Source organism: Patiria miniata, unplaced genomic scaffold (genome assembly GCF_015706575.1).
Source record: "Patiria miniata isolate m_02_andy unplaced genomic scaffold, ASM1570657v1 HiC_scaffold_29, whole genome shotgun sequence".
Taxonomy (NCBI): Eukaryota; Metazoa; Echinodermata; class Asteroidea; order Valvatida; family Asterinidae; genus Patiria; species Patiria miniata.
The window spans coordinates 10,156,239-10,177,068 of NW_024037068.1; the positions used below are offsets into that span (position 1 = coordinate 10,156,239).

The 20,830-nt window shown below is 40.8% G+C and overlaps 1 protein-coding gene across 1 annotated transcript; it reads left to right on the forward strand.

The window, feature by feature from the left end:
• Window positions 1-1,886: 1,886 nt before the first annotated feature.
• LOC119735158 (nuclear pore complex protein Nup205-like) lies at window positions 1,887-14,727 on the forward strand. The gene is made up of 12 exons (XM_038208862.1): window positions 1,887-2,004; window positions 3,562-3,704; window positions 4,943-5,114; window positions 6,073-6,192; window positions 6,490-6,674; window positions 7,723-7,957; window positions 8,689-8,856; window positions 9,902-10,014; window positions 10,773-10,835; window positions 12,447-12,563; window positions 13,445-13,582; window positions 14,539-14,727. The coding sequence occupies exons 1-12, from the start codon at window positions 1,977-1,979 to the stop codon at window positions 14,710-14,712; spliced, it is 1,656 nt and encodes a 551-aa protein (XP_038064790.1). The 5' UTR covers window positions 1,887-1,976; the 3' UTR covers window positions 14,713-14,727.
• Window positions 14,728-20,830: the final 6,103 nt, after the last annotated feature.

Here is a 20,830-nt window from a genome sequence, read left to right on the forward strand (position 1 = left end):
GGGGGCCGCGCCACGTTAGGGTCGTCAACAACACGCTTCATTTTTTTTCACGTCGAATTTCGCCGTGAATTACGGAGCAAAACGAACGCGGCGACAGCTTCATAAGCACTGCTTCTGTGTTACCTAGAGTTATTTAACATCTTCACTGTTCTCAAGGCATCAATTGTTAATTAAAATATAATTTCATCGCAGAAAAAGAAAGAAAATTTTAAAACAAAAATACTCACAAGTTGTAAATGTACGGCATCCATCTTGAAATGCAAGCAGAGCGGGCGAAAGTCAGACGACAGGTTCAAGGCGTAATGCGGTTCAAAAACCCTATCACTTTTTTGTCTCCGCACATCACACAATCACCAATTTGTCTTGTTATGTTTTTTCTGTGTAACGTCATGACTTGTTTTTTTTATAACAACGATATAGTGCTTCATGCACGCTGCTGAAAAGGAAACCATCATAATTCATAAACCATTTTTAATCAGAAAATGGGGTCCTATTTTTCTTCATCCGCGGACTAACACGCACTAGTCTCGATGTTTGCTGAAAAAGTGTAAGAACGGTTCAGATTGGTCGAAAGTCAACAGGAATGTCTGAGGTTGGCTGGGATTGGCCAAAATACGAAATTTGGATATGGCACGTATGTATGGACATATGGAATTATTGGATTTGCATATTTCCTCGGGAAAAACCCGAGTCAGAGGTCAATGCTTTGTATTGTACGCCTACCGGTCACACGACGGCAGTTTCATGACTGTTTTTCAGATTGTAGAAATGTGATTTAACGACCATGCAATCATGCTGGTAAATTGGAACCCTTCTAATCGCCATCTCAACAGTCAACAGTAGCGTAACTGGGGTCTCAATAGCAGGGAGAGGGGAGGGTTCTATGGGTCTCATAGGGGGGCATACAAAACGTTTGGTCAATTGTTTCAGGTAAAAACCTACCTTTTTTCCTGCTCCAAATTCGTTTAACATGTTTTCTTTGAAGATATATTTGCAGATGTTTTCTTTACCCATACCCATAAACAGAATATCAAAGCCAAACATTTTGTGACTTTTATGCTTTCGTGAAGATCATGACTTTATTATCAGGAGCTCTTAGAGATGCCTAAATGCGGATACTGCCACGTATATTACTTGCTTGGAAAAATTCAGCTTCGACCAAGTCATATCAATATAACTTCGATGATATTTTACAATTTCTCTCGTAGAAAAAAAAATGGCTCGGCTATTTTTTTCCCCGTAGCTACAGCACGGAAAACGAAAACATTAAGGAACATTAGATTTGAAGGTTTGCATGGTGTAAAGATACTAAGACAAGATAAGTTTGCGGTAGCACCATGTGAATAAATCTCTTTTGCGGTAGCGTGACCATGTGAATAAATCTCTTTTGTGAGTATATGTGTGGTTCTGAACATGTTATAGTTTTGTGTGTTTTCCCATTCCTCCGACTCATAGAATGTATGATGTTCCTGACAAAGACAACCAGTGTGCGAATTCCAATTGGCTGGACTTGTCGGATCATTACTAACAATTAGACTTGGGGACGCGTTCCAATTTATTTTTCTTCTTGATGGCCTAGGATCTAGAGTCGGAGGAATGGGAAAACACACAAAACTATAACAGGTACATGAAGGTATGAAAGGGGTCTAAAACTTTTGCAGTGTTGTGGTCGTTGTGATTTCATCACAGGCCTATCATCACACGTCCAGAAAATAAAGAAAATCACAAGCCCCGAGTCAGATATACTGACAAGGTGCAAGATGACTGCATTGCACCCAAGCACTGAACCTTTGTGAATCTGTGCGCGAGATAGAGAGGGCAGCGCCCTCATCAATTGGACGTCATGAGAGGGCGCTAATCGAGCAACTTATCCAGACTGGTGTCAAAGCCCAATTCATTGTAATTGCACGTTTTACGTTAAGTGAGGTTGGGTATGCTTCTTCAAAAATATCGGCATGCAGAAGACTTTTTGAAAGATGGCGGACAGCAAAGCGGTTAATTTAGGTGAGGAATAATGTTGGTTTTATAGGCCTACAGACATGCTTTGTGTGTTTTCTATTTGAAAATATCTATGTGTACATAATTACTAGCTTGTTTGGCGATTTGGAAAGATAGTATCCAGACGGCGCTTCCTTCAGCGGTTGTGTACAAAGTCTATGGAGAGTCAACATGGACTGGTCAAGAAGCTTTCCTAACAAAATTGGAAATATAATATTTCTACCCAGATCACACAGCCTGACTGCCTCTGGCCGTACTGTAATCGCAAGCTCTACGGCCAGACAGGCGATGCTCCCCTAAATGCTAAAAAGTGATGTAGCGATTTGGCTACCGATTTTTAATGAGATTATCTTTTCATCCCATCCTCATCATAGCCCCATAAATATGTGGCCAATTTACTCTACTGGACTACCTCTGTAAATAGGCCACACTTGGAACATGTACCCGAAAATATAGAACTTCGTCAAGTTTTTATTGGAGTTTTACACATTTAGACTTCGTTTGTAGTTTATTTACATGTTAGAAGCACATTCACCCTCTTTAATTTAAAGCGATAGAACAGTAGGCCTAGTCCCCCCTTTTTCAGACGCCTACATTTTATGTAATTTCCAGGTTCTGTTGCACACATTAGCATAGGCCTATCTAAATTCCAACATAAAAATTACACGAAAAGTATACGTCTGCAACATTTTTCAGTCCTTCTGATTTGAGGCGTGCGATCACACACCCACGCCATCGCACCCAGACTTGTTTCACATACCTAGTGTGGACTTTCCTTTCTTTTCGTGTAGTTAAGGAACACCAGTGGAAAAACTCATTTTTCTCAAACTGTGAAAACTCTTACAACCCAATTTTTTTTCAATGATTCCCTTTAGTGTTTCTCTTCATTCTGCTACAGATAAACCTAACCCAAAAATGCCTCTAAACCTGTTTTCCAGAAATGGGGAAACACTGTGTGGACGTGGGCAAGTCCACACTTCGTCGCTGCTACCTACATTATGTGGACGTCTTTTGTTCGGAAGTCCACACTGCGTATGTAAGACAAGCTCACGCCTAAAAGCTTCCTGAGAAGTGCAAATAATCGCATGCCTGAATCCCTCTGTACCGCACACCTCAGCATACATTTACGGCATAAATACTTAATAATTTATGGAAAAAAAGTATGTCGGTGAAGAGAAAACAGCTTTAAACAAAGATGAATAGTACCCCAAAAAATACCAGATTGTTCAGTCCCAGCTTGGACCACAGAATCACTCGCTTAGATAAATCACACGCCTAGAAAAATCTAGGTGTGCCTTTTTCCACACGCCTGTTATTTTCAAATCAGAAGGACTGATTTTTTTTGTTCTCTTATAACTTAAGTAAGACTATAAGAACAGGGTGTAACTACCCAATCACCTGAATGAGAGCAGGATTTTTACATATTTTTACATTTTCTTACAGAATTAAAAGGGTGTATGTGTTTGCTACATTATCTTACCTTGTAAATGGATGGTGTGGTACTGACTGAATTCAACTGACGTGACTGAAGTGTCTTGTCTTGTTTTTCATGTCTGAATCTAGGGAGTAACCTGTGGAGTCCATTTAAGGAGCTCCTGCGTACCGTGCATGCTGCCCTCTCACAGAAACTCCCCGACGCCTTCTATGAACTAGACGCTGCCATCCGGAAACACAAGCCAGACTTCATCTCCCTGCTGCAGAATCCTGTAAGGAGGTCTCCAATGGTGGTTTTAGTGTATTTGCTGGCAAACTTAAAGCTATAGTCCATCATTTGCAGCCATCCGAAAAGTAACTGGCGTAATTATTGTTGAAAAACAAACTTGGTTGAAAGATAGTAAGGGGACTAAACTCCCTGTGAAATTATTCTTTCTGGGAAGCTGTCATTTTGAAGTAATCAACGAAAGAAGGCCTTTCCAATGGTGCGTCTTAAGACGCACTGTAGGAAAATTTAAATTAGTAGTTCGTTTTGTTATTCGGCGAAGCGCGCGCAAGCATTGGCACAACGCACACGCGCGCGCGGTTGTTATAATTCGTCGGATCAGTGCACGACGTCGTGTACAGCAGGAATTCAAAACAATTCAAAACATGATTCAGTAACTTTGATTTGAAATTGAGATCCTAGTAAGCTGAAGCTTAGCTGAAACTTCATCAAGTTAGTTGTTCAGTTCCCTTCTTTAGACTTTGAGCACTTTTGTTGCTTCAAACGAACAAAATGCACAAATTACAAATGATGGACTTTACTTTAAGCTGTAAAATCGGCAATAACTTGTTTATTCCATTTGGGCCTGCCAATGTATAACCCGAATTTCCTGCTGAAAGTTGTGAGAAAATTTACATTCCTGTGCATAGACCACTGCTTAACCCTTTCCTTAACCCTTAGTCGACAAGGAAACCACACGCAGAACACCCTCAACATACTGTAGTTACATTCATTGCTTTTCAACAAGCTGGTATAGTGTTATGATGTTTTACCATCCATACACCAACAATATACCAGCTGAAAGAGTGTTTTCGGATCGTTTTAATTGTGTAGTTTACTCATAAGGTTTACCTTCATGGATATTTGAGAAAACTACTTCAGAAGTATCCATGCACAATTTGAAGTATGGAGTGCTATTTGGTCATGTGGTGAAATGGCTTGTTTGATAAATGGAACAGATAAAAAAAAAAGGAATAACATTCTTGGATGGCCTTGGTGTTCACATCACATGAAAGAGTAAAGTTCAAGGAACAAACTTTTACGCACAACACTGTTCACACTCTCGTAATTTTCCTCATAATTGAACAAACAATTGGTTCTGGGGAGAGCCAAGTCATTAAGCATTGTGGTTAAAGGAAAGGGTTAACTAATGTTTTATTCAGGAATAAACATGATATAAGAAAGATACATGTTAATACTTTTGATTTTATTTTTGGGACTTTTGTAATGGTCTTTTATCGTCAGGCCAAGAATGCACAGCACCGCCTGCAGATTCAGAAGGCCGACCAGACAGGCTTGGTAATCGAAGGTCATCCCGGAACTAAGACGTTTCCCAAACAGTTCATAGATGAGGCTTTGATCATCAGCGACCTGTTTGACTTGAACGAGTATGCTGCTGTGGAGCTCTTATTATCTGGTAGGTGTCTTAACCCAGACCTTAACAGATCCTTCAAATTCCTTTAAAAAGTTGGGAGATCTTGCCGGATTGAGGAGGGAAGAGTCTGGCCACTGATAGTCTACATGGGATTTGATGCCCATTGACTATTAACCCTCGTATGCAAGCATACATTCTGTGCTAACTTGTCCTTTCAGTCAAAATCAATCAAGTGACTGTTTTCAACAGTTCAGAGCTCCCAGCCTACATAAAGCAGGATTGACTGGCTGTGGCTGTTTATGTAAGTTGGTACAGCTATGTTCTTTGCCTGTAGGTGATTGGTAAGCCAGCTGTGCCTACTACTTGTCAGCTTTTGTCTGTTGACTGAATTAGATTAGTCACTGTGCTTGCTTGAAATCTGATCTGATTGTGGGTGACTAGCCTGTGTAAAAGGCATGGGCAGGAGGAAGAGGATTGATTTTTTGACTGTCTGTGACTGGAAAGCCCACACTGCACCAAGCTGAATCCCATGATATTGAAGATGTTTATAACTTGGTTGATGGATGCAAGCTACATCCACTTACCAACTGTGTGTCAATATCGTTAAATATCCGAACTCCAATCGTTAGGCTCAGCGCAGCAGTTCGAAAACTGTTCCTAAGGATTGAGGTTGCATCCTAGCAAAAATGCCAAGGGAGTTGGGGTTGCGCAAACTGGACTTATTTTCTTTCTTTGCCAGGTGATGGAGATGCTGAAGGAGAGCCGTTCCTCACAGTGGTTGATTTTGGAGGATTAATAGGAAAGTTTGTTTGTTAGGTGGTTGAGGCCTGGGTTTAGGGTTTGTGACTCATGATCAGAGGGTCAGGGGTTCAAATCCAGCTGCTGACCATATGTTTGAGCTGGGGCAAGCCACCTCACCTCAACTTGCTTCTCTCCACCCAGGGGTATACAAATTGTTTATTTGTTTACCTGTCTATTTATTCGTTTGTTTACCTCGCAGGGGACCAACAGCAGCCTCATTTTCCAGGTCTTACCCGAGGGCTTGTTGCTGTCTTATTGTACTATGATGGTCGGAGAAGTATTGTCAATGCACTACAGCTTCTTATCCAGTCACGCAAAGGTTTGTCATTTGTCATCAAAAAGTAACTCTCATAGTGTCTTCTCAGGAAATTGAGTTTTCAGTATTCACATGATATGTTTGACTTGTGCCAAAAATTGGCGACTTCAAACTTAGGGTCAAACTGTAACATTATCGGGACTTAGGAAGTCCTCATGACATCTTACTTCGGTGTCCATGTTGTTTGAGTTTGTATCCTTTATAACCGAAAAGTAATTGTCAAGCAGTCAGTTTTAAACAAAGGGGTACAAGTTACAGTCTCATTTTGTTAGTAAGGAAACTGCTTGTCCTTTGTCTCAGGCCGCACCTGGACCCTAGAGTTGGAGGATGAGGTCTCGGACCTGACGACCCGCTTCACCGACAAGCTCATCAAGGATGGCCTGATGCGAAAGGTCCTCCGTCTGCTCCTGGAGACGGACGTAGAGAAACAGATGGACAAACTTGGCCAGGCAAGGGCGCTAGGGGACGCCAAGCACAGACATGAGGTAAGGCTGCGTCCGAAGTACTTGGCTACGGCTGGAAATAACACACGGGTCTATGTGAAGTGGCTGCAGCCGCTTCCATAGGCGTGTGTGTACTTTCTAGCCGTAGCCAGTTAATTGGGACATGGCTAAGTCTTACAGTGCCCACATCTGGAGCGCCAGAGTTTTTTAAATAGGCTGGCCTGAATTACTGGGCTACTTTATCAAGTGACTTCAGCTGGTTCCAGCAGGCACGCAACGTTTCCTCGGATCCGCTGATTTCCCCGTTTTCCACTTCTCGTGTATGCCATTACAAATTGAAAAAATAGTGTACAAAGTCTTGTGTGGTTTGATGTTTCCTCGTTTTTTTCTAAATTCCCAGTTGCATGCCTGTTCCAGAAGTGCATGGGTAATTGCAAGCTGTTATCCATTTGAACCTGACTACATTCCATCATCCTTTTTCTTTTCGTGGTCATCTCTTTCTTTCAGAGCTGTCAAGTGGCTATAGTTTTGTAACAAAATGAAAGGGTTATATTTTGTTGCTGAGTCGAAGTTTTTGGATTTTAACATCGAAGAGAATAACAATGCTTGTATTCCTGAGCATCAGTGGTTTATTGTAATACTGAAAGGCACTTCTTTGGATTTGTCCTCGTATCTCTTAAATTTAACCTTCATCCTGAAGAAATAGAGAAAATATGAAGAAAAAAACTTCAGCTTGAGAGGTTGGAGTGGGAAACCTCAGAGTAAGACCAGGAATCAGGTAGGGGCTGAAAACCTGATCCACTGCTCGGCGTAGGTTGGATGTGAACCCGAATCACAGAGGTTGAAGGCAAGGAAAGCCAACGCTGCACCAACCAGACTCCCATGATATTGAAGGTTTATAACTTGGTTGATGGATGCAAGCTACATCCACTTACCAACTATGTGACAATATCGTTAAATATTCGAACTCCAATCGTCAGGCACAGCACAGCGGTGCGAAAACTGTTCCCAAGGATTGAGGTTGCATCCTAGCCAAACTGCCAAGGGAGTTAGGGTTGCGCAAACTGGACTTATTTTCTTTCTTTGCCAGGTGATGGAGATGCTGAAGGAGAGCCGTTCCTCCCTTGCAGAGTGTCTCTTTGCCTGGGCCTGCCAGTCTGCCCCCAGCAGGCAGGACACTATCCTTCTCATCACTCACCTGAGGCAGCACGCTTCCTTAGAAGGAGACGGTACCATGGATAATGTCACCCTGGCTCTGCTCATGACTTGCCTGTACTGTCTGGATGTGGGTGGGGCCGTGGAGAGCTGTCCTGAGGATAGAGATGGTACAAACCCTCACAGTTACACTAACCCCTGCACATTGTTTTCTGTCATCAGGGCCCCAGAGCCTGTATGATTAAGGGATGTAGTCGAGTCCGTCACAAGTACTTGCAAGTCCATCACAAGTCCTCCAGTACCAATTACACTCACAAGCTATTCAAATGAGCGTTGACAAAAGCATTCCTTTGTTATTGTTCATCCACTCTTTCTTGTGACTGGACTTGTGACTGGACTTGTGACTGGACTTGTGATGGACTTGTGACTGGACTTGTGATTTACTTGTGACTGTACTTGTGACTGGACTTGTGACTGGACTTGTGATGGACTTGTGACTGGACTTGTGATTTACTTGTGACTGGACTTGCTGAAAAAAAAAGGGAAAAAAGGTTCTTAGAGTTAATGTTCCAATTACAAAATATGCTGGCTTTTTTTTCACATGGAAGATGATGTTTTGGTGCCGTACACTTTTTTAAACCTCAAGTTTCCCCCAAAATGCCTGAGCCAACTTTACATCTCTGATTCTAATAAACCAATACCACATGCTCTTTAGGTGCAAACTTGGGACTTAAGGTGATGTCCAACAAGTAAGTGTGTCTTGGCCCAGTATTATGGTGATTTTGTTACCCTAGAGTGTAAGGCATAACAAATTCCACAGTAGATTTTGGTATCTCGCCAAAAAAATTTATGCTGCAAAGTATTTCCTACTGCATCAACCTCCCCCTTTTCTCCTCTCCAGAAATGACCAAGCAACTTCCAGTTCTCAGGGACGCCCGGTTCCTGCCGGAACTCCACCAGCTGATCGTCAAGGATGAGACGGCATGGGCCTGCCCAGGGATCGCTGCGGTGCTTCGCTTTGCCTGGGCACTGATGCTGCGCAACGTGGCTCAGCAACCAGAACTTGAAGGTTTGTCCTTCAAAATCTTGGAATATTCCATTTGGAACACACGGAGTGTTCCATTTGGAACTGAACACACGGAGTGTTCCATTTGGAACACACGGAGTGTTCCATTTGGAATAGTGTTCCATTTGGAACACATGGAGTGTTCCATTTTGAACACATGGAGTGTTCCTTTTGGAACACTTGGAATGTTAAATTTGAAACACTTTGAAATTGAAATTTTAAATTACTTGGCTACGACTAGCAGTAACACACGTGACTATGGGAAGTGGCTTCAGCCGCTGCCATACACGCGTGTGTAAATGCAAGCCGTAGCCAATTAAGTCAAGGAGAATACACGAGAAAGTGTGGATTCGTAATTTAAGAATCCACACTTGCGAGTGTATTCTTCGACTTAAACCATTGCGTCAAATGAAGTATTGGCATTAACAGTGAGAGGAGATGAAAAGACTTGGGAAAAATGTTGCAACCTGACGCCACTTCCGCAATTGTGTACAAAGTCTGTGGAGAGTCAAGAAAATTTTCTGAGTATTTCCTAACAAAATTGGAAATATTTCTCAGTCCCAGATTCATGTCTTATCATTTTTGCAATGAATGACCTTCATTGAGATGATATATGAAGAAAAAAGTGGTGTCGGGTTGCAACATTTTTCCTTCCGTCGACATATGGATAGTTCAGACAATGATTTCTTTCTGACTCAAAGTAGGTCTTGCAGTGATGGCGGAGAATTTGACAAGTGAAGATGCATTGGTAATTTCGGAAGGAAATTTCCACGCATATGGTGCTATTAATGCTCATTATGGAGAACGATTGTCCGACATGTTCAAAGTGTGGATTCGTAATTCCGAATCCACCTTTTACTTAAGATTCTTCGTTCCGAATCCACACTTTGTAACCAGCGTAACAGATTCGTAGTTCCGAATCCACACTTTTAACAATAGTGTGATATCATAGCAATGGTTTAAGTTAGATGGGGCTTATTTTTTTACAGTTGTATGGTCCTTCCCTTTGTCATCTTGCTAAATTTTCATTTGTATTGTCTACCTGCAGCTATGCAGGACTATATTGAGGAGGACGAGATGATAGTGGATGATGCCATGAAAGATAACGTCTTCCGATTCCTGAAAGATGCCGTGGTGACCTCGAAGAACTTCCACCAGTCGGTGAGATCTCAGAAATGTAACATCTGTGGAAAGAAAGTTGGAATATATTCATTTTCAAATTCAGTCGTTTTCGTCATCACGTCTGGGTCATTCAATAAATTTAATACCCAAAGTGTGACATTTTGTCCCGTCCCCGTTACCTTGGTACTTGTAATTTGCCATTCAAGTATCATTTTTTAAGAATAATTTCAAAATATTTTTGTATTGGTTGGGTAGTTAGACCAAAAAAAAAAATCTCCGGTTTCTGGTATGGAGCTTGCCCCAAAAGTGGTGCAGCGACGCGGCTTTTTTTATTTTTACTTTTATTTTTTTTCAAATGTCGGCTGATGACTGCAAATGGTGCCGGACTAAATTTAGTGCAAAATATATGGGAGTCCAGAGAGGCCACATAAAGCTTATACTTGATTGTAACCCCATCTAAAAACACGTTAAAATTGTGCAGCAGCAGGATTCCTGTCAAACCAGTGAGTTTGGCGGTTTTGAGACATCATCTTACATTAAAAAAAAAATTTCATTTTGCTGACGCGCATGGCTACGGTGACGCGCGCATACCAGAAACCGGAGACTTTTTTTTTGGCCTTAGTTCACTAATCATAAGTTTTCTCGCAGTACAACTGCATTAAAGAGTGCATCAAAATTACAGAACTATGGATGTCCAGTGAAACAGGGACAGGAAAAAGTGTACCCCAACTTTATAGAACAAGCCTTATACGTTTCCATCATAGCTAACAACTTATGAAATCTGCTCGCCCACACAGGAGTTTTGCCCACGGAGGCTTCATAATCTCTTGACAGACTTCATTGTTCAGATGCCACTCAAGGTAGGAACACACTTCAGATAGAGGAAATTCTCTTACATGTACAGTAAACTCCGGCTAAACCGGCACTCTCGGGACCCGAGAATTTGTGACGACTTCCGCGAATGCCAATATCTGCTGTCAGTCGTCATTTTGCCGACTTACATGAATGGTCATTTGCACACATGATTCATTGCACTAATTGGCTTCGATTTACCCTGGATTATCTCCTAATGCTTGAGTTGAATCCAGCAAATTAATCCTCAAATTTTATCATCACGTTTGGGGTAATGATAGTGGAGACCACGATACATATGTACGTGCACAGTAACAAATTAAATGTGTGCGTGGTACGGTATATACCACACACGCATTGACTGCAGCAGTAGTCATTCAATAAGACCACCCCCAGAATGGACAGAGCGCATGCGTACAGCCTAGAGGGGGTACTGGTATTGATATGCTCACGAGGCATATGCGATGTATGCAGCAGGACACCCTTTTTCGACACCGATGCATGCAGCGATCACGGGCCGTTCGAAACCACTTTTCACTCGACACTTTGGCAACCCCAGTACAGGAAGTCGAGTGAAAAGTGGGTTGTTGAATGCCGACTTACACAAAGGATTTTGGAATGCTTTTTATGGAAAGGGGACCGAGAGTAACAGGACAACTTGAGCAAAATGGCGACTTATAAAAGCCGACTTAGAAATTAAAAAATTGAATGGAAATGCATTACGGACAATCGGGAGTTTAGTCAGACTAGTCGGTTTAGCCGGAGTTTACTGTATTTCAAAACTTTTTTTTCTTTTACAATTTAGATTTCAAATTATCAAAATGCATTTCACTCATTTTTTGATTCACCTGTCTGATTTGTATGTTATAATTTGTATCACTTATTAACGGAAGCATGCTTTTGTTCTTGAATTCCTTCTTTAACTAAAAATCAAGTGCTACATGAAAAAAGCTCTCAGAACTATAATTTTGGGGCCTCGGATATTAGAAAAAGATATAGCATTCATTTAACCCTCCTAGTGGGAAGTCAATAGTCAGAGCAATATGTAAAACCCTGCAGGTCAGTTTCAGGTGAAGGGATATGAAGGGTTAATGTGATTCTCATTAACCCTAACTCCCTAGGCCTTTTTGCTAGGATGTAGCCTCAATCCTGCAAAATCCTCCAATTGGCCTCATGGAGAAATAGCATATAGCCTCAATCCTGCAAATTCCTCCATTGATTCTTGAATATGGTCCATGGAGGGGTGACCACTGCCTGAAACCTGCAAAATCCTGCGGAAATGACTGTCAATATGTTGAGGCTTGGCCAGTGACATCCTGGAGCAGTACGGAGGATTTCAAGCATAATCCAGGCCTGTATTTATGCACGGCTGAGCAAAACCAACACAAGGTCCGGCCCAAGACCTTGACAAAGTGCATCCTATGAAATCAGTAAACGCACGTTGGCCATGTAACCTCACTCCTCCAAATTCCTCCACTTTGGCAAAGAGGATTTTGAAGGATTCAGGGCAGTTAGGGTTAACAATTGAAATTAGAATTGAGATTTCTCTGAAGTTGTACATGTTCCTGTTTAGGTTGTGTACGATATAACTTTAACATTAAGTGATAAATTATTCACAGGTGAAGGAGATGCGTAACCGTGGCGATGAAGCTGGCCGCATCATCATGGCTCATGAGAGAGAAGGAGTGGAGCCACCTTCCACCCTGCCGCGGCATTTCCAGGACTTCATGAAATTAGTGAGTTTTGGGTAATTGCTAACTTCCAGGAAACACTGTTGCGAATTGTCCTTGTGTTATCTCAGAAATTGCATAATATGACGCTGAAGATATGTTCAGATTTGGAAATGCGGTCACAAACACAGCAGTTACAAATGTTTGCAGCAGTTGAGTGTGTAAACTTTGTAGAATGTACTCATATTTTTTAGCTTTCAATGAATTTTTCTCCTTGTGTCAAAACAGCACATCTACATGCACTGCAAAATAGGTACAAAAAGAAATGTTTAGTGTACAGTGATGGTTTGATCTACGGACTGCGTTGAAAGGCACCAGACTAGTCCATACATGATGTACCGGTACACTATTTTTAGAATATGCAAATAATCAGCTGATGGGGATGTCCTGGTCAACGGCATGGGGACAAGGTTCGCCTGGTGGATCCGGTTCATTAGTAAAAACGTCATGCACGCGGGCGCACCACTTACAAGCGTACATTGGCTAAACACTCCAGTTGCGTTAACTTCCTGTTCCATTCGTGCTATTCTACACCGTGTGAAGTACGCATGGTTGAATTGAGATGACGTCACACTAACGAACCAAATTCTGAAGTATCCAGGAGAGTTAGGATTAAGCAGGAAAAGGTGAAATACAACCACAAGTATTTTATTTTTCAATTGACATCTCGTAGAAGGGTCTGTTTGTTAGTGACTTACTTCATACTCCACTGCTAACTATGGCTATTAACACTTTGCTACGCTACGGCTTAGGATAAGGCACGCAGCAATGGAAGCCACTGGGTAGCGGCTGCAGCCACTTCCCATAGACTCGTGTGTATATTTTTTGGACACAGCCTCTTATACAAGGTTTTCTCAACTTCCATACCCTTTGTGTTATTCTATTAGCTTGGTGCTTTTTACGGCAATGACCCCCTCGGCTTGGAGCTTCCCTTGGAGTATTGGTGTACAACAGATCCAAGCAGCAGCCCTTCAGCAAGTGCTACCTACGTCTCACACCCCTACCAGCGCCAGTCACCAAGACAGGTAAAGGACTGTGTGTGAATTAAAAAAAGGGCGCTTTCTTACCCAACGATGAGAGATAGGTAGGACACTTCATGCTGTGAGCTTATATAGTGCTGCAGCCGAACCGCCGAACCGAACTAGAAATAGCCGAACTTGGCCTTCCGAGCCAAACCTGAACCGAACCGAACCGAACTTTGAGGATCAGTTGCAGCTAAGCTTATATTATAATCTTTGCGTACCTGCATGCAAAAGGCAAGGTGGCGACCGTTTTCCTTCAATATTGGCACTAGGGCTCATTTCTGTTGTCATTGTGCACGGTTTCCGTAGGGAGAATTGACATGTGGCATATTAATGATGTTGTCCATTTCTGATTGGGTTGTTAGAACTTGATGCACATTCTGGTGGACTCGGTGCAGGTACTGAAGGTAGCACTGTATGTCCTCATGATAGCTAGCACAGCTGCTTTGCATTGTGCACGGCAGCAGTTGTGCTCAAGAGTCCTTCGTCCATCCCTCTTTATCACCACTGACAGGATATTTGCGTGTGGAGGAGTCCGTAACGGCTGAACTTTGATTTTTTAATTTTTTATTAAGACAAGATAAGTTTGCGGTAGCACCATGTGAATAAATCTCTTTTGTGAGTATGTGTGGTTCTGAAAAGAACCAGAGGGACTCAACGTTTCGAACGGTATGCTCTGCCTGTCGTCAGGAGAATGAGGGATTCCAACGATGATGCGTTGTTATAAGGATGGGTGCGGTGAGGCGTGAGAAGGATGCAAACTGGTGAAGCTCGAAAAACGGTGAAGCTGGGAACAGCATACTGTTCGAAACGTTGAGTCCCTTTGGTTCTTTTCAGAACCACACATACTCACAAAAGAGATTTATTCACATGGTGCTACCGCAAACTTATCTTGTCTTAGTATCTTTCCACCATGCAAACCTTCAAATCCTATGTTATTTTATTGCTTTTGTACCCAGGCCAGCTTGTTCAAGTTCATCCGTATGGCGGGTGATCTGCTGCCCCCGTCGCTCTACGTATCGTACATCGACATGCTGAGTGGTCTGGCCAACGGGGAGGAGAGCTCCAGACATTGCTTCAACTTGCTAAAGATGAACGGCATGGGGAGTGGTAAGACAATCGCCAGATGCTAAAACCATGGTGGTCCTTGAGTAAAACTCCCTAACTTGCTGAAGATCTGACCTAAATCATAACACTTTTTGTAGGATCTGTAATGAACCCTCTTAACTTCTCAGTGCAGGAAAGCAATCGTTCATTCTTTAACTTTCAAGGGACATCAATCCTGTAAGATAAAGTTACATGGATGTACCCTCCTACAGCCTGAACAATCACTCAAAACCTGGCGGTAACCTCTTAAAAGCTTTGGGTGAATGAGGTCCCATAAAATGAGAGTACATTTTGATATTTTTCAAGTCAAGATTTTGTTGGCATTTCCAATGATATTTAATTTATTTTTTCTCTAAGCTTGAGGATGTCATGCTCCAACTAAACTACCGACCCACCTTTAGTTTGGATGACCCAACTTGGGACCATCCCAACTTGGGACCATCACAACTAAAGTGTTCTAAGTGGATCACGTAAGTTGTGATGGTCCCATTTTAAGTTGGGCCCAGGGGTCTAGTTGGGGCCTGACAAGAACATGAAACATCTTTGAAGCAGCGATATCTGGTTGGGGTAATTTCTAAGAATGACGCTGTATTTTTTAACACAGTAACAGAGTAGCCGTTAATCTAACCTAGTACACAACCTTCTGGTTATTTTTTTTTGCTTGATTATAATTTTATATGGAGATTTTTGTAGTTTACAACATTTTTCAGTTTTTAAAATGTTCATCACATGCAATTCGGGCGAATCACAATGCAGTGCTCCACCAAGAGTTTGCCACGGAGAGTTCATTTTCCCAGTGCATTGAGGGAGAGGGTCGACAAATACACAGCGCGGGACATTTGAAATTGTTTTTTTTTTTCTGGTCAGTAGTTTCGTAATCGTATGATTCGAGTATATGTTTGCCCTTTTGTTTTCTTTTTATCAATGCAGTGTTTTTTTGTAAGGCGGCAGAACGCTATGCCCCAATCTATAACAAGTTGCCTACTGACACTCATTCAAATGGGTCATGTTTTGTCGAAAACTTGAAAAATGGACTCTCCATGACTTTTTTGATGATACTGAATGTAATAAGTTGAACTCTTCAGGGAAGTCAATTCTGGCCTCTAGGCACCTCATGTGAACTTTTGAGGAAATTTGGTGCAGTTGGATTTTTGGGTCAAAAACTGACTTTTTCGATGATTCCGGCTATGGAAAAAGTTGAAGTTTTGGGGGCATTTTATAAAAAGCCAAAAAGTTTTGTTTTCTCACTAGATACTGAATATGATGAGTAGAACTGTTCAGGGAATTCTATCTGGCCTCTAGGCACCTCATATGAAATTTGGAGGAAAATTTGCTAATGTTGGATTTTTGGGTCAAAAACTGACTTTTTTTTATGATGCCGGCTTTGGAAAACGTTGAAGTTTTGGGGGCATTTTGTAAAAAATCTACAATTTTCTTTTCTCACTGGATACTGAATGTAATGAGTTGAACTCTTCAGGGAAGTCAATTTTGGCCTCTAGGCACCTCGTATGAACTTTTGAAGAAATGTGGTGAATTTGGATTTTTGGGTCAAAAACTGACTTTTTCGATGATGCTGGCTATGGAAAACGTTGAAGTTTTGGTGGCATTGTGTATAAAATATCAAATTTTTATTTTCTCACTGGATACTGAACGTAATAAATTCAACTCTTCAGGGAAGTCAATTCTGGCCTCTAGGCATCTCGTGTGAACTTTTGAGCAAATTTGATAAGCTTTTATTATTGGGTAAAAAAAAGAAGACTTTTTTGATGATGCCAGCTATGGAAAACGATGAAGTTTTGGGGGCATTTTTTTAAAAATCTAAAATTTTTCTTTTCTCGCTGGATACTGAATGTTATGAGTTAAACTCTTCAGGGAATTCAATTCTGGCCTCTAGGCACCTCTTGTGAACTTTTGAGGAAATTTGGTGAAGTTGGATTCTTGGGTCAAAAACTGATTTTTTGGATGATTCCGGCCATGGAAAAAGTTGAAGTTTTGGGAGCATCTCTTAAAAAAACCAAAACATTTTCTTTTCTCACTGGATACTGAATATAATGAGTTGAACGCTTCAGGGAATTCAAGTCTGGCCTCAAGGGACCTCATGTGAACTTTGGAGGAAATTTGGTGAAGTTGTATTTTCAGGTCAAAAACTGACTTTTTTGATGATGCTGGCTTTGGAAAACGTTGAAGTTTTCGGGGCATTTTGTAAAAAATCTACAATTTTCTTTTCTCACTGGAAACTGAATGTAATGAGTTGAACTCTTCAGGATAGTCAATTCTGGCCTTTAAGCACCTCGTGTAAACTTTTGAGCAATTTTTGTCCAGTTGGATTTTTGGGTCAAAAACTGACTTTTTCGATGATGCCTGCTATGGAAAAAGTTGAATTTTTGGGGGCATTTTTTAAATAGCCAAAAAGTTTTGTTTCTCACTGGATACTGAATGTAATAAGTGGAACTCTTCAGGGAATTCAATTCTGGCCTCTAGGCACCTGGGGAAAATTTTGAGCAATTTTCGTCGATCTGGATTTTTGGGTCAAAAACTGACTTTTTCGATGATGCCGGCTATGGAAAACGTTGAAGTTTTGGGAAAATTTTGTAAAAAGTCAAAAAGTTTTGTTTCTCACTGGATACTGAATGTAATGAGTTGAACTCTTCAGGGTAGTCAATTCTGGCCTCTAGGCACCTCGTGTAAACTTTTGAGCAATTTTTGTCGATCTGGATTTTTGGGTCAAAAACTGACTTTTTCGATGATGCCGGCTATGGAAAACGTTGAAGTTTTGGGGGCATTTTGTAAAAAGCCAAAAAGTTTGGTTTCTCACTGGATACTGAATGTAATGAGTTGAACTCTTCAGGGTATTCAATTCTGGCCTCTAGGCACCTCGTGTAAACTTTTGAGCAATTTTTGTCCATCTGGATTTTTGGGTCAAAAACTGACTTTTTCGATGATGCTGGCTATGGAAAAAGTTGAAGTTTTGGGGGCATTTTGTAAAAAGTCAAAAAGTTTGGTTTCTCACTGGATACTGAATGTAATGAGTTGAACTCTTCAGGGTATTCAATTCTGGCCTTTAAGCACCTCGTGTAAACTTTTGAGCAATTTTTGTCCAGTTGGATTTTTGGGTCAAAAACTGACTTTTTCGATGATGCCTGCTATGGAAAAAGTTGAATTTTTTGGGGCATTTTTTAAAAAGCCAAAAAGTTTTGTTTCTCACTGGATACTGAATGTAATAAGTGGAACTCTTCAGGGAATTCAATTCTGGCCTCTAGGCACCTGGGGAAAATTTTGAGCAATTTTTGTCGATCTGGATTTTTGGGTCAAAAACTGACTTTTTCGATGATGCCGGCTATGGAAAACGTTGAAGTTTTGGGGGCATTTTGTAAAAAGCCAAAAAGTTTGTTTTCTCACTGGATACTGAATGTAATGAGTTGAACTCTTCAGGGTATTCAATTCGGGCCTCTAGGCACCTCGTGTAAACTTTTGAGCAATTTTTGTCCATCTGGATTTTTGGGTCAAAAACTGACTTTTTCGATGATGCCTGCTATGGAAAAAGTTGAAGTTTTGGGGGCATTTTGTAAAAAGTCAAAAAGTTTGGTTTCTCACTGGATACTGAATGTAATGAGTTGAACTCTTCAGGGTATTCAATTCTGGCCTCTAGGCACCTCGTGTAAACTTTTGAGCAATTTTTGTCCATCTGGATTTTTGGGTCAAAAACTGACTTTTTCGATGATGCTGGCTATGGAAAAAGTTGAAGTTTTGGGGGCATTTTGTAAAAAGCCAAAAAGTTTGGTTTCTCACTGGATACTGAATGTAATGAGTTGAACTCTTCAGGGTATTCAATTCTGGCCTCTAGGCACCTCCTGTAAACTTTTGAGCAATTTTTGTCCAGTTGGATTTTGGGGTCAAAAACTGACTTTTTCGATGATGCCGGCTATGGAAAACGTTGAAGTTTTGGGAACATTTTGTAAAATGCAAAAAAGTTTTGTTTTCTCACTTGATACTGAATGTAATGAGTTGAACTCTTCAGGGAATTCAATTCTGGCCTCTAGGCACCTCGTGTAAACTTTTGACCAATTTTTGTCGATCTGGATTTTTGGGTCAAAAACTGACTTTTTCGATGATGCCGGCTATGGAAAACGTTGAAGTTTTGGGAACATTTTGTAAAATGCAAAAAAGTTTTGTTTTCTCACTGGATACTGAATGTAATGAGTTGAACTCTTCAGGGAATTCAATTCTGGCCTCTAGGCACCTCGTGTAAACTTTTGAGCAATTTTCGTCGATCTGGATTTTTGGGTCAAAAACTGACTTTTTCGATGATGCCGGCTATGGAAAACGTTGAAGTTTTGGGAACATTTTGTAAAATGCAAAAAAGTTTTGTTTTCTCACTGGATACTGAATGTAATCAGTTGAACTCTCCAGGGAATTCAATTCTGGCCTCTAGGTACCTCGTGTAAACTTTTGAGCAATTTTTGTCGATCTGGATTTTTGGGTCAGAAACTGACTTTTTCGATGATGCCGGCTATGGAAAACGTTGAAGTTTTGGAAACATTTTGTAAAATGCAAAAAAGTGTTGTTTTCTCACTTGATACTGAATGTAATGAGTTGAACTCTTCAGGGAATTCAATTCTGGCCTCTAGGCACCTCGTGTAAACTTTTGAGCAATTTTCGTCGATCTGGATTTTTGGGTCAAAAACTGACTTTTTCGATGATGCCGGCTATGGAAAACCTTGAAGTTTTGGGAACATTTTGTAAAATGCAAAAAAGATTTGTTTTCTCACTGGATACTGAATGTAATGAGTTGAACTCTTCAGGGAATTCAATTCTGGCCTCTAGGCACCTCGTGTAAACTTTTGAGCAATTTTTGTCGATCTGGATTTTTGGGTCAAAAACCGACTTTTTCGATGATGCCGGCTATGGAAAACGATGAAGTTTTGGGAAGATTTTGTAAAATGCAAAAAAGTTTTGTTTTCTCACTGGATACTGAATGTAATGAGTTGAACTCTTCAGGGAATTCAATTCTGGCCTCTAGGCACCTCGTGTAAACTTTTGAGCAATTTTCGTCGATCTGGATTTTTGGGTCAAAAACTGACTTTTTCGATGATGCCGGCTATGGAAAACGATGAAGTTTTGGGAACATTTTGTAAAATGCAAAAAAGTTTTGTTTTCTCACTGGATACTGAATGTAATGAGTTGAACTCTTCAGGGAATTCAATTCTGGCCTCTAGGCACCTTGTGTAAACTTTTGAGCAATTTTTTTCGATCTGGATTTTTGGGTCAAAAACTGACTTTTTCGATGATGCCGGCTATGGAAAACGTTGAAGTTTTGGGAACATTTTGTAAAATGCAAAAAAGTTTTGTTTTCTCACTGGATACTGAATGTAATGAGTTGAACTCTCCAGGGAATTCAATTCTGGCCTCTAGGTACCTCGTGTAAACTTTTGAGCAATTTTTGTCGATCTGGATTTTTGGGTCAGAAACTGACTTTTTCGATGATGCCGGCTATGGAAAACGTTGAAGTTTTGGAAACATTTTGTAAAAAGTCAAAAAGTTTTGTTTCTCACTGGATACTGAATGTAATGAGTTGAACTCTTCAGGGAATTCAATTCTGGCCTCTAGGCACCTTGTGTAAACTTTTGAGCAATTTTTGTCGATCTGGATTTTTGGGTCAAAAACCGACTTTTTCGATGATGCCGGCTATGGAAAACGATGAAGTTTTGGGAACATTTTGTAAAATGCAAAAAAGTTTTGTTTTCTCACTGGATACTGAATGTAATGAGTTGAACTCTTCAGGGAATTCAATTCTGGCCTCTAGGCACCTTGTGTAAACTTTTGAGCAATTTTTTTCGATCTGGATTTTTGGGTCAAAAACTGACTTTTTCGATGATGCCGGCTATGGAAAACGTTGAAGTTTTGGGAACATTTTGTAAAATGCAAAAAAGTTTTGTTTTCTCACTGGATACTGAATGTAATGAGTTGAACTCTCCAGGGAATTCAATTCTGGCCTCTAGGTACCTCGTGTAAACTTTTGAGCAATTTTTGTCGATCTGGATTTTTGGGTCAAAAACTGACTTTTTCGATGATGCCGGCTATGGAAAACGTTGAAGTTTTGGGAACATTTTGTAAAATGCAAAAAAGTTTTGTTTTCTCACTTGA

Excerpts from the sequence above, each read along its gene's own strand:
- LOC119735158 (XM_038208862.1), top strand. The coding sequence starts at position 1,977 with ATGGCGGACAGCAAAGCGGTTAATTTAG. Across the intron at positions 6,193-6,489 it reads TCTTATCCAGTCACGCAAAG|GCCGCACCTGGACCCTAGAG; the intron begins GTTTGTCATTTG and ends CCTTTGTCTCAG. Across the intron at positions 6,675-7,722 it reads ACGCCAAGCACAGACATGAG|GTGATGGAGATGCTGAAGGA; the intron begins GTAAGGCTGCGT and ends TTTCTTTGCCAG.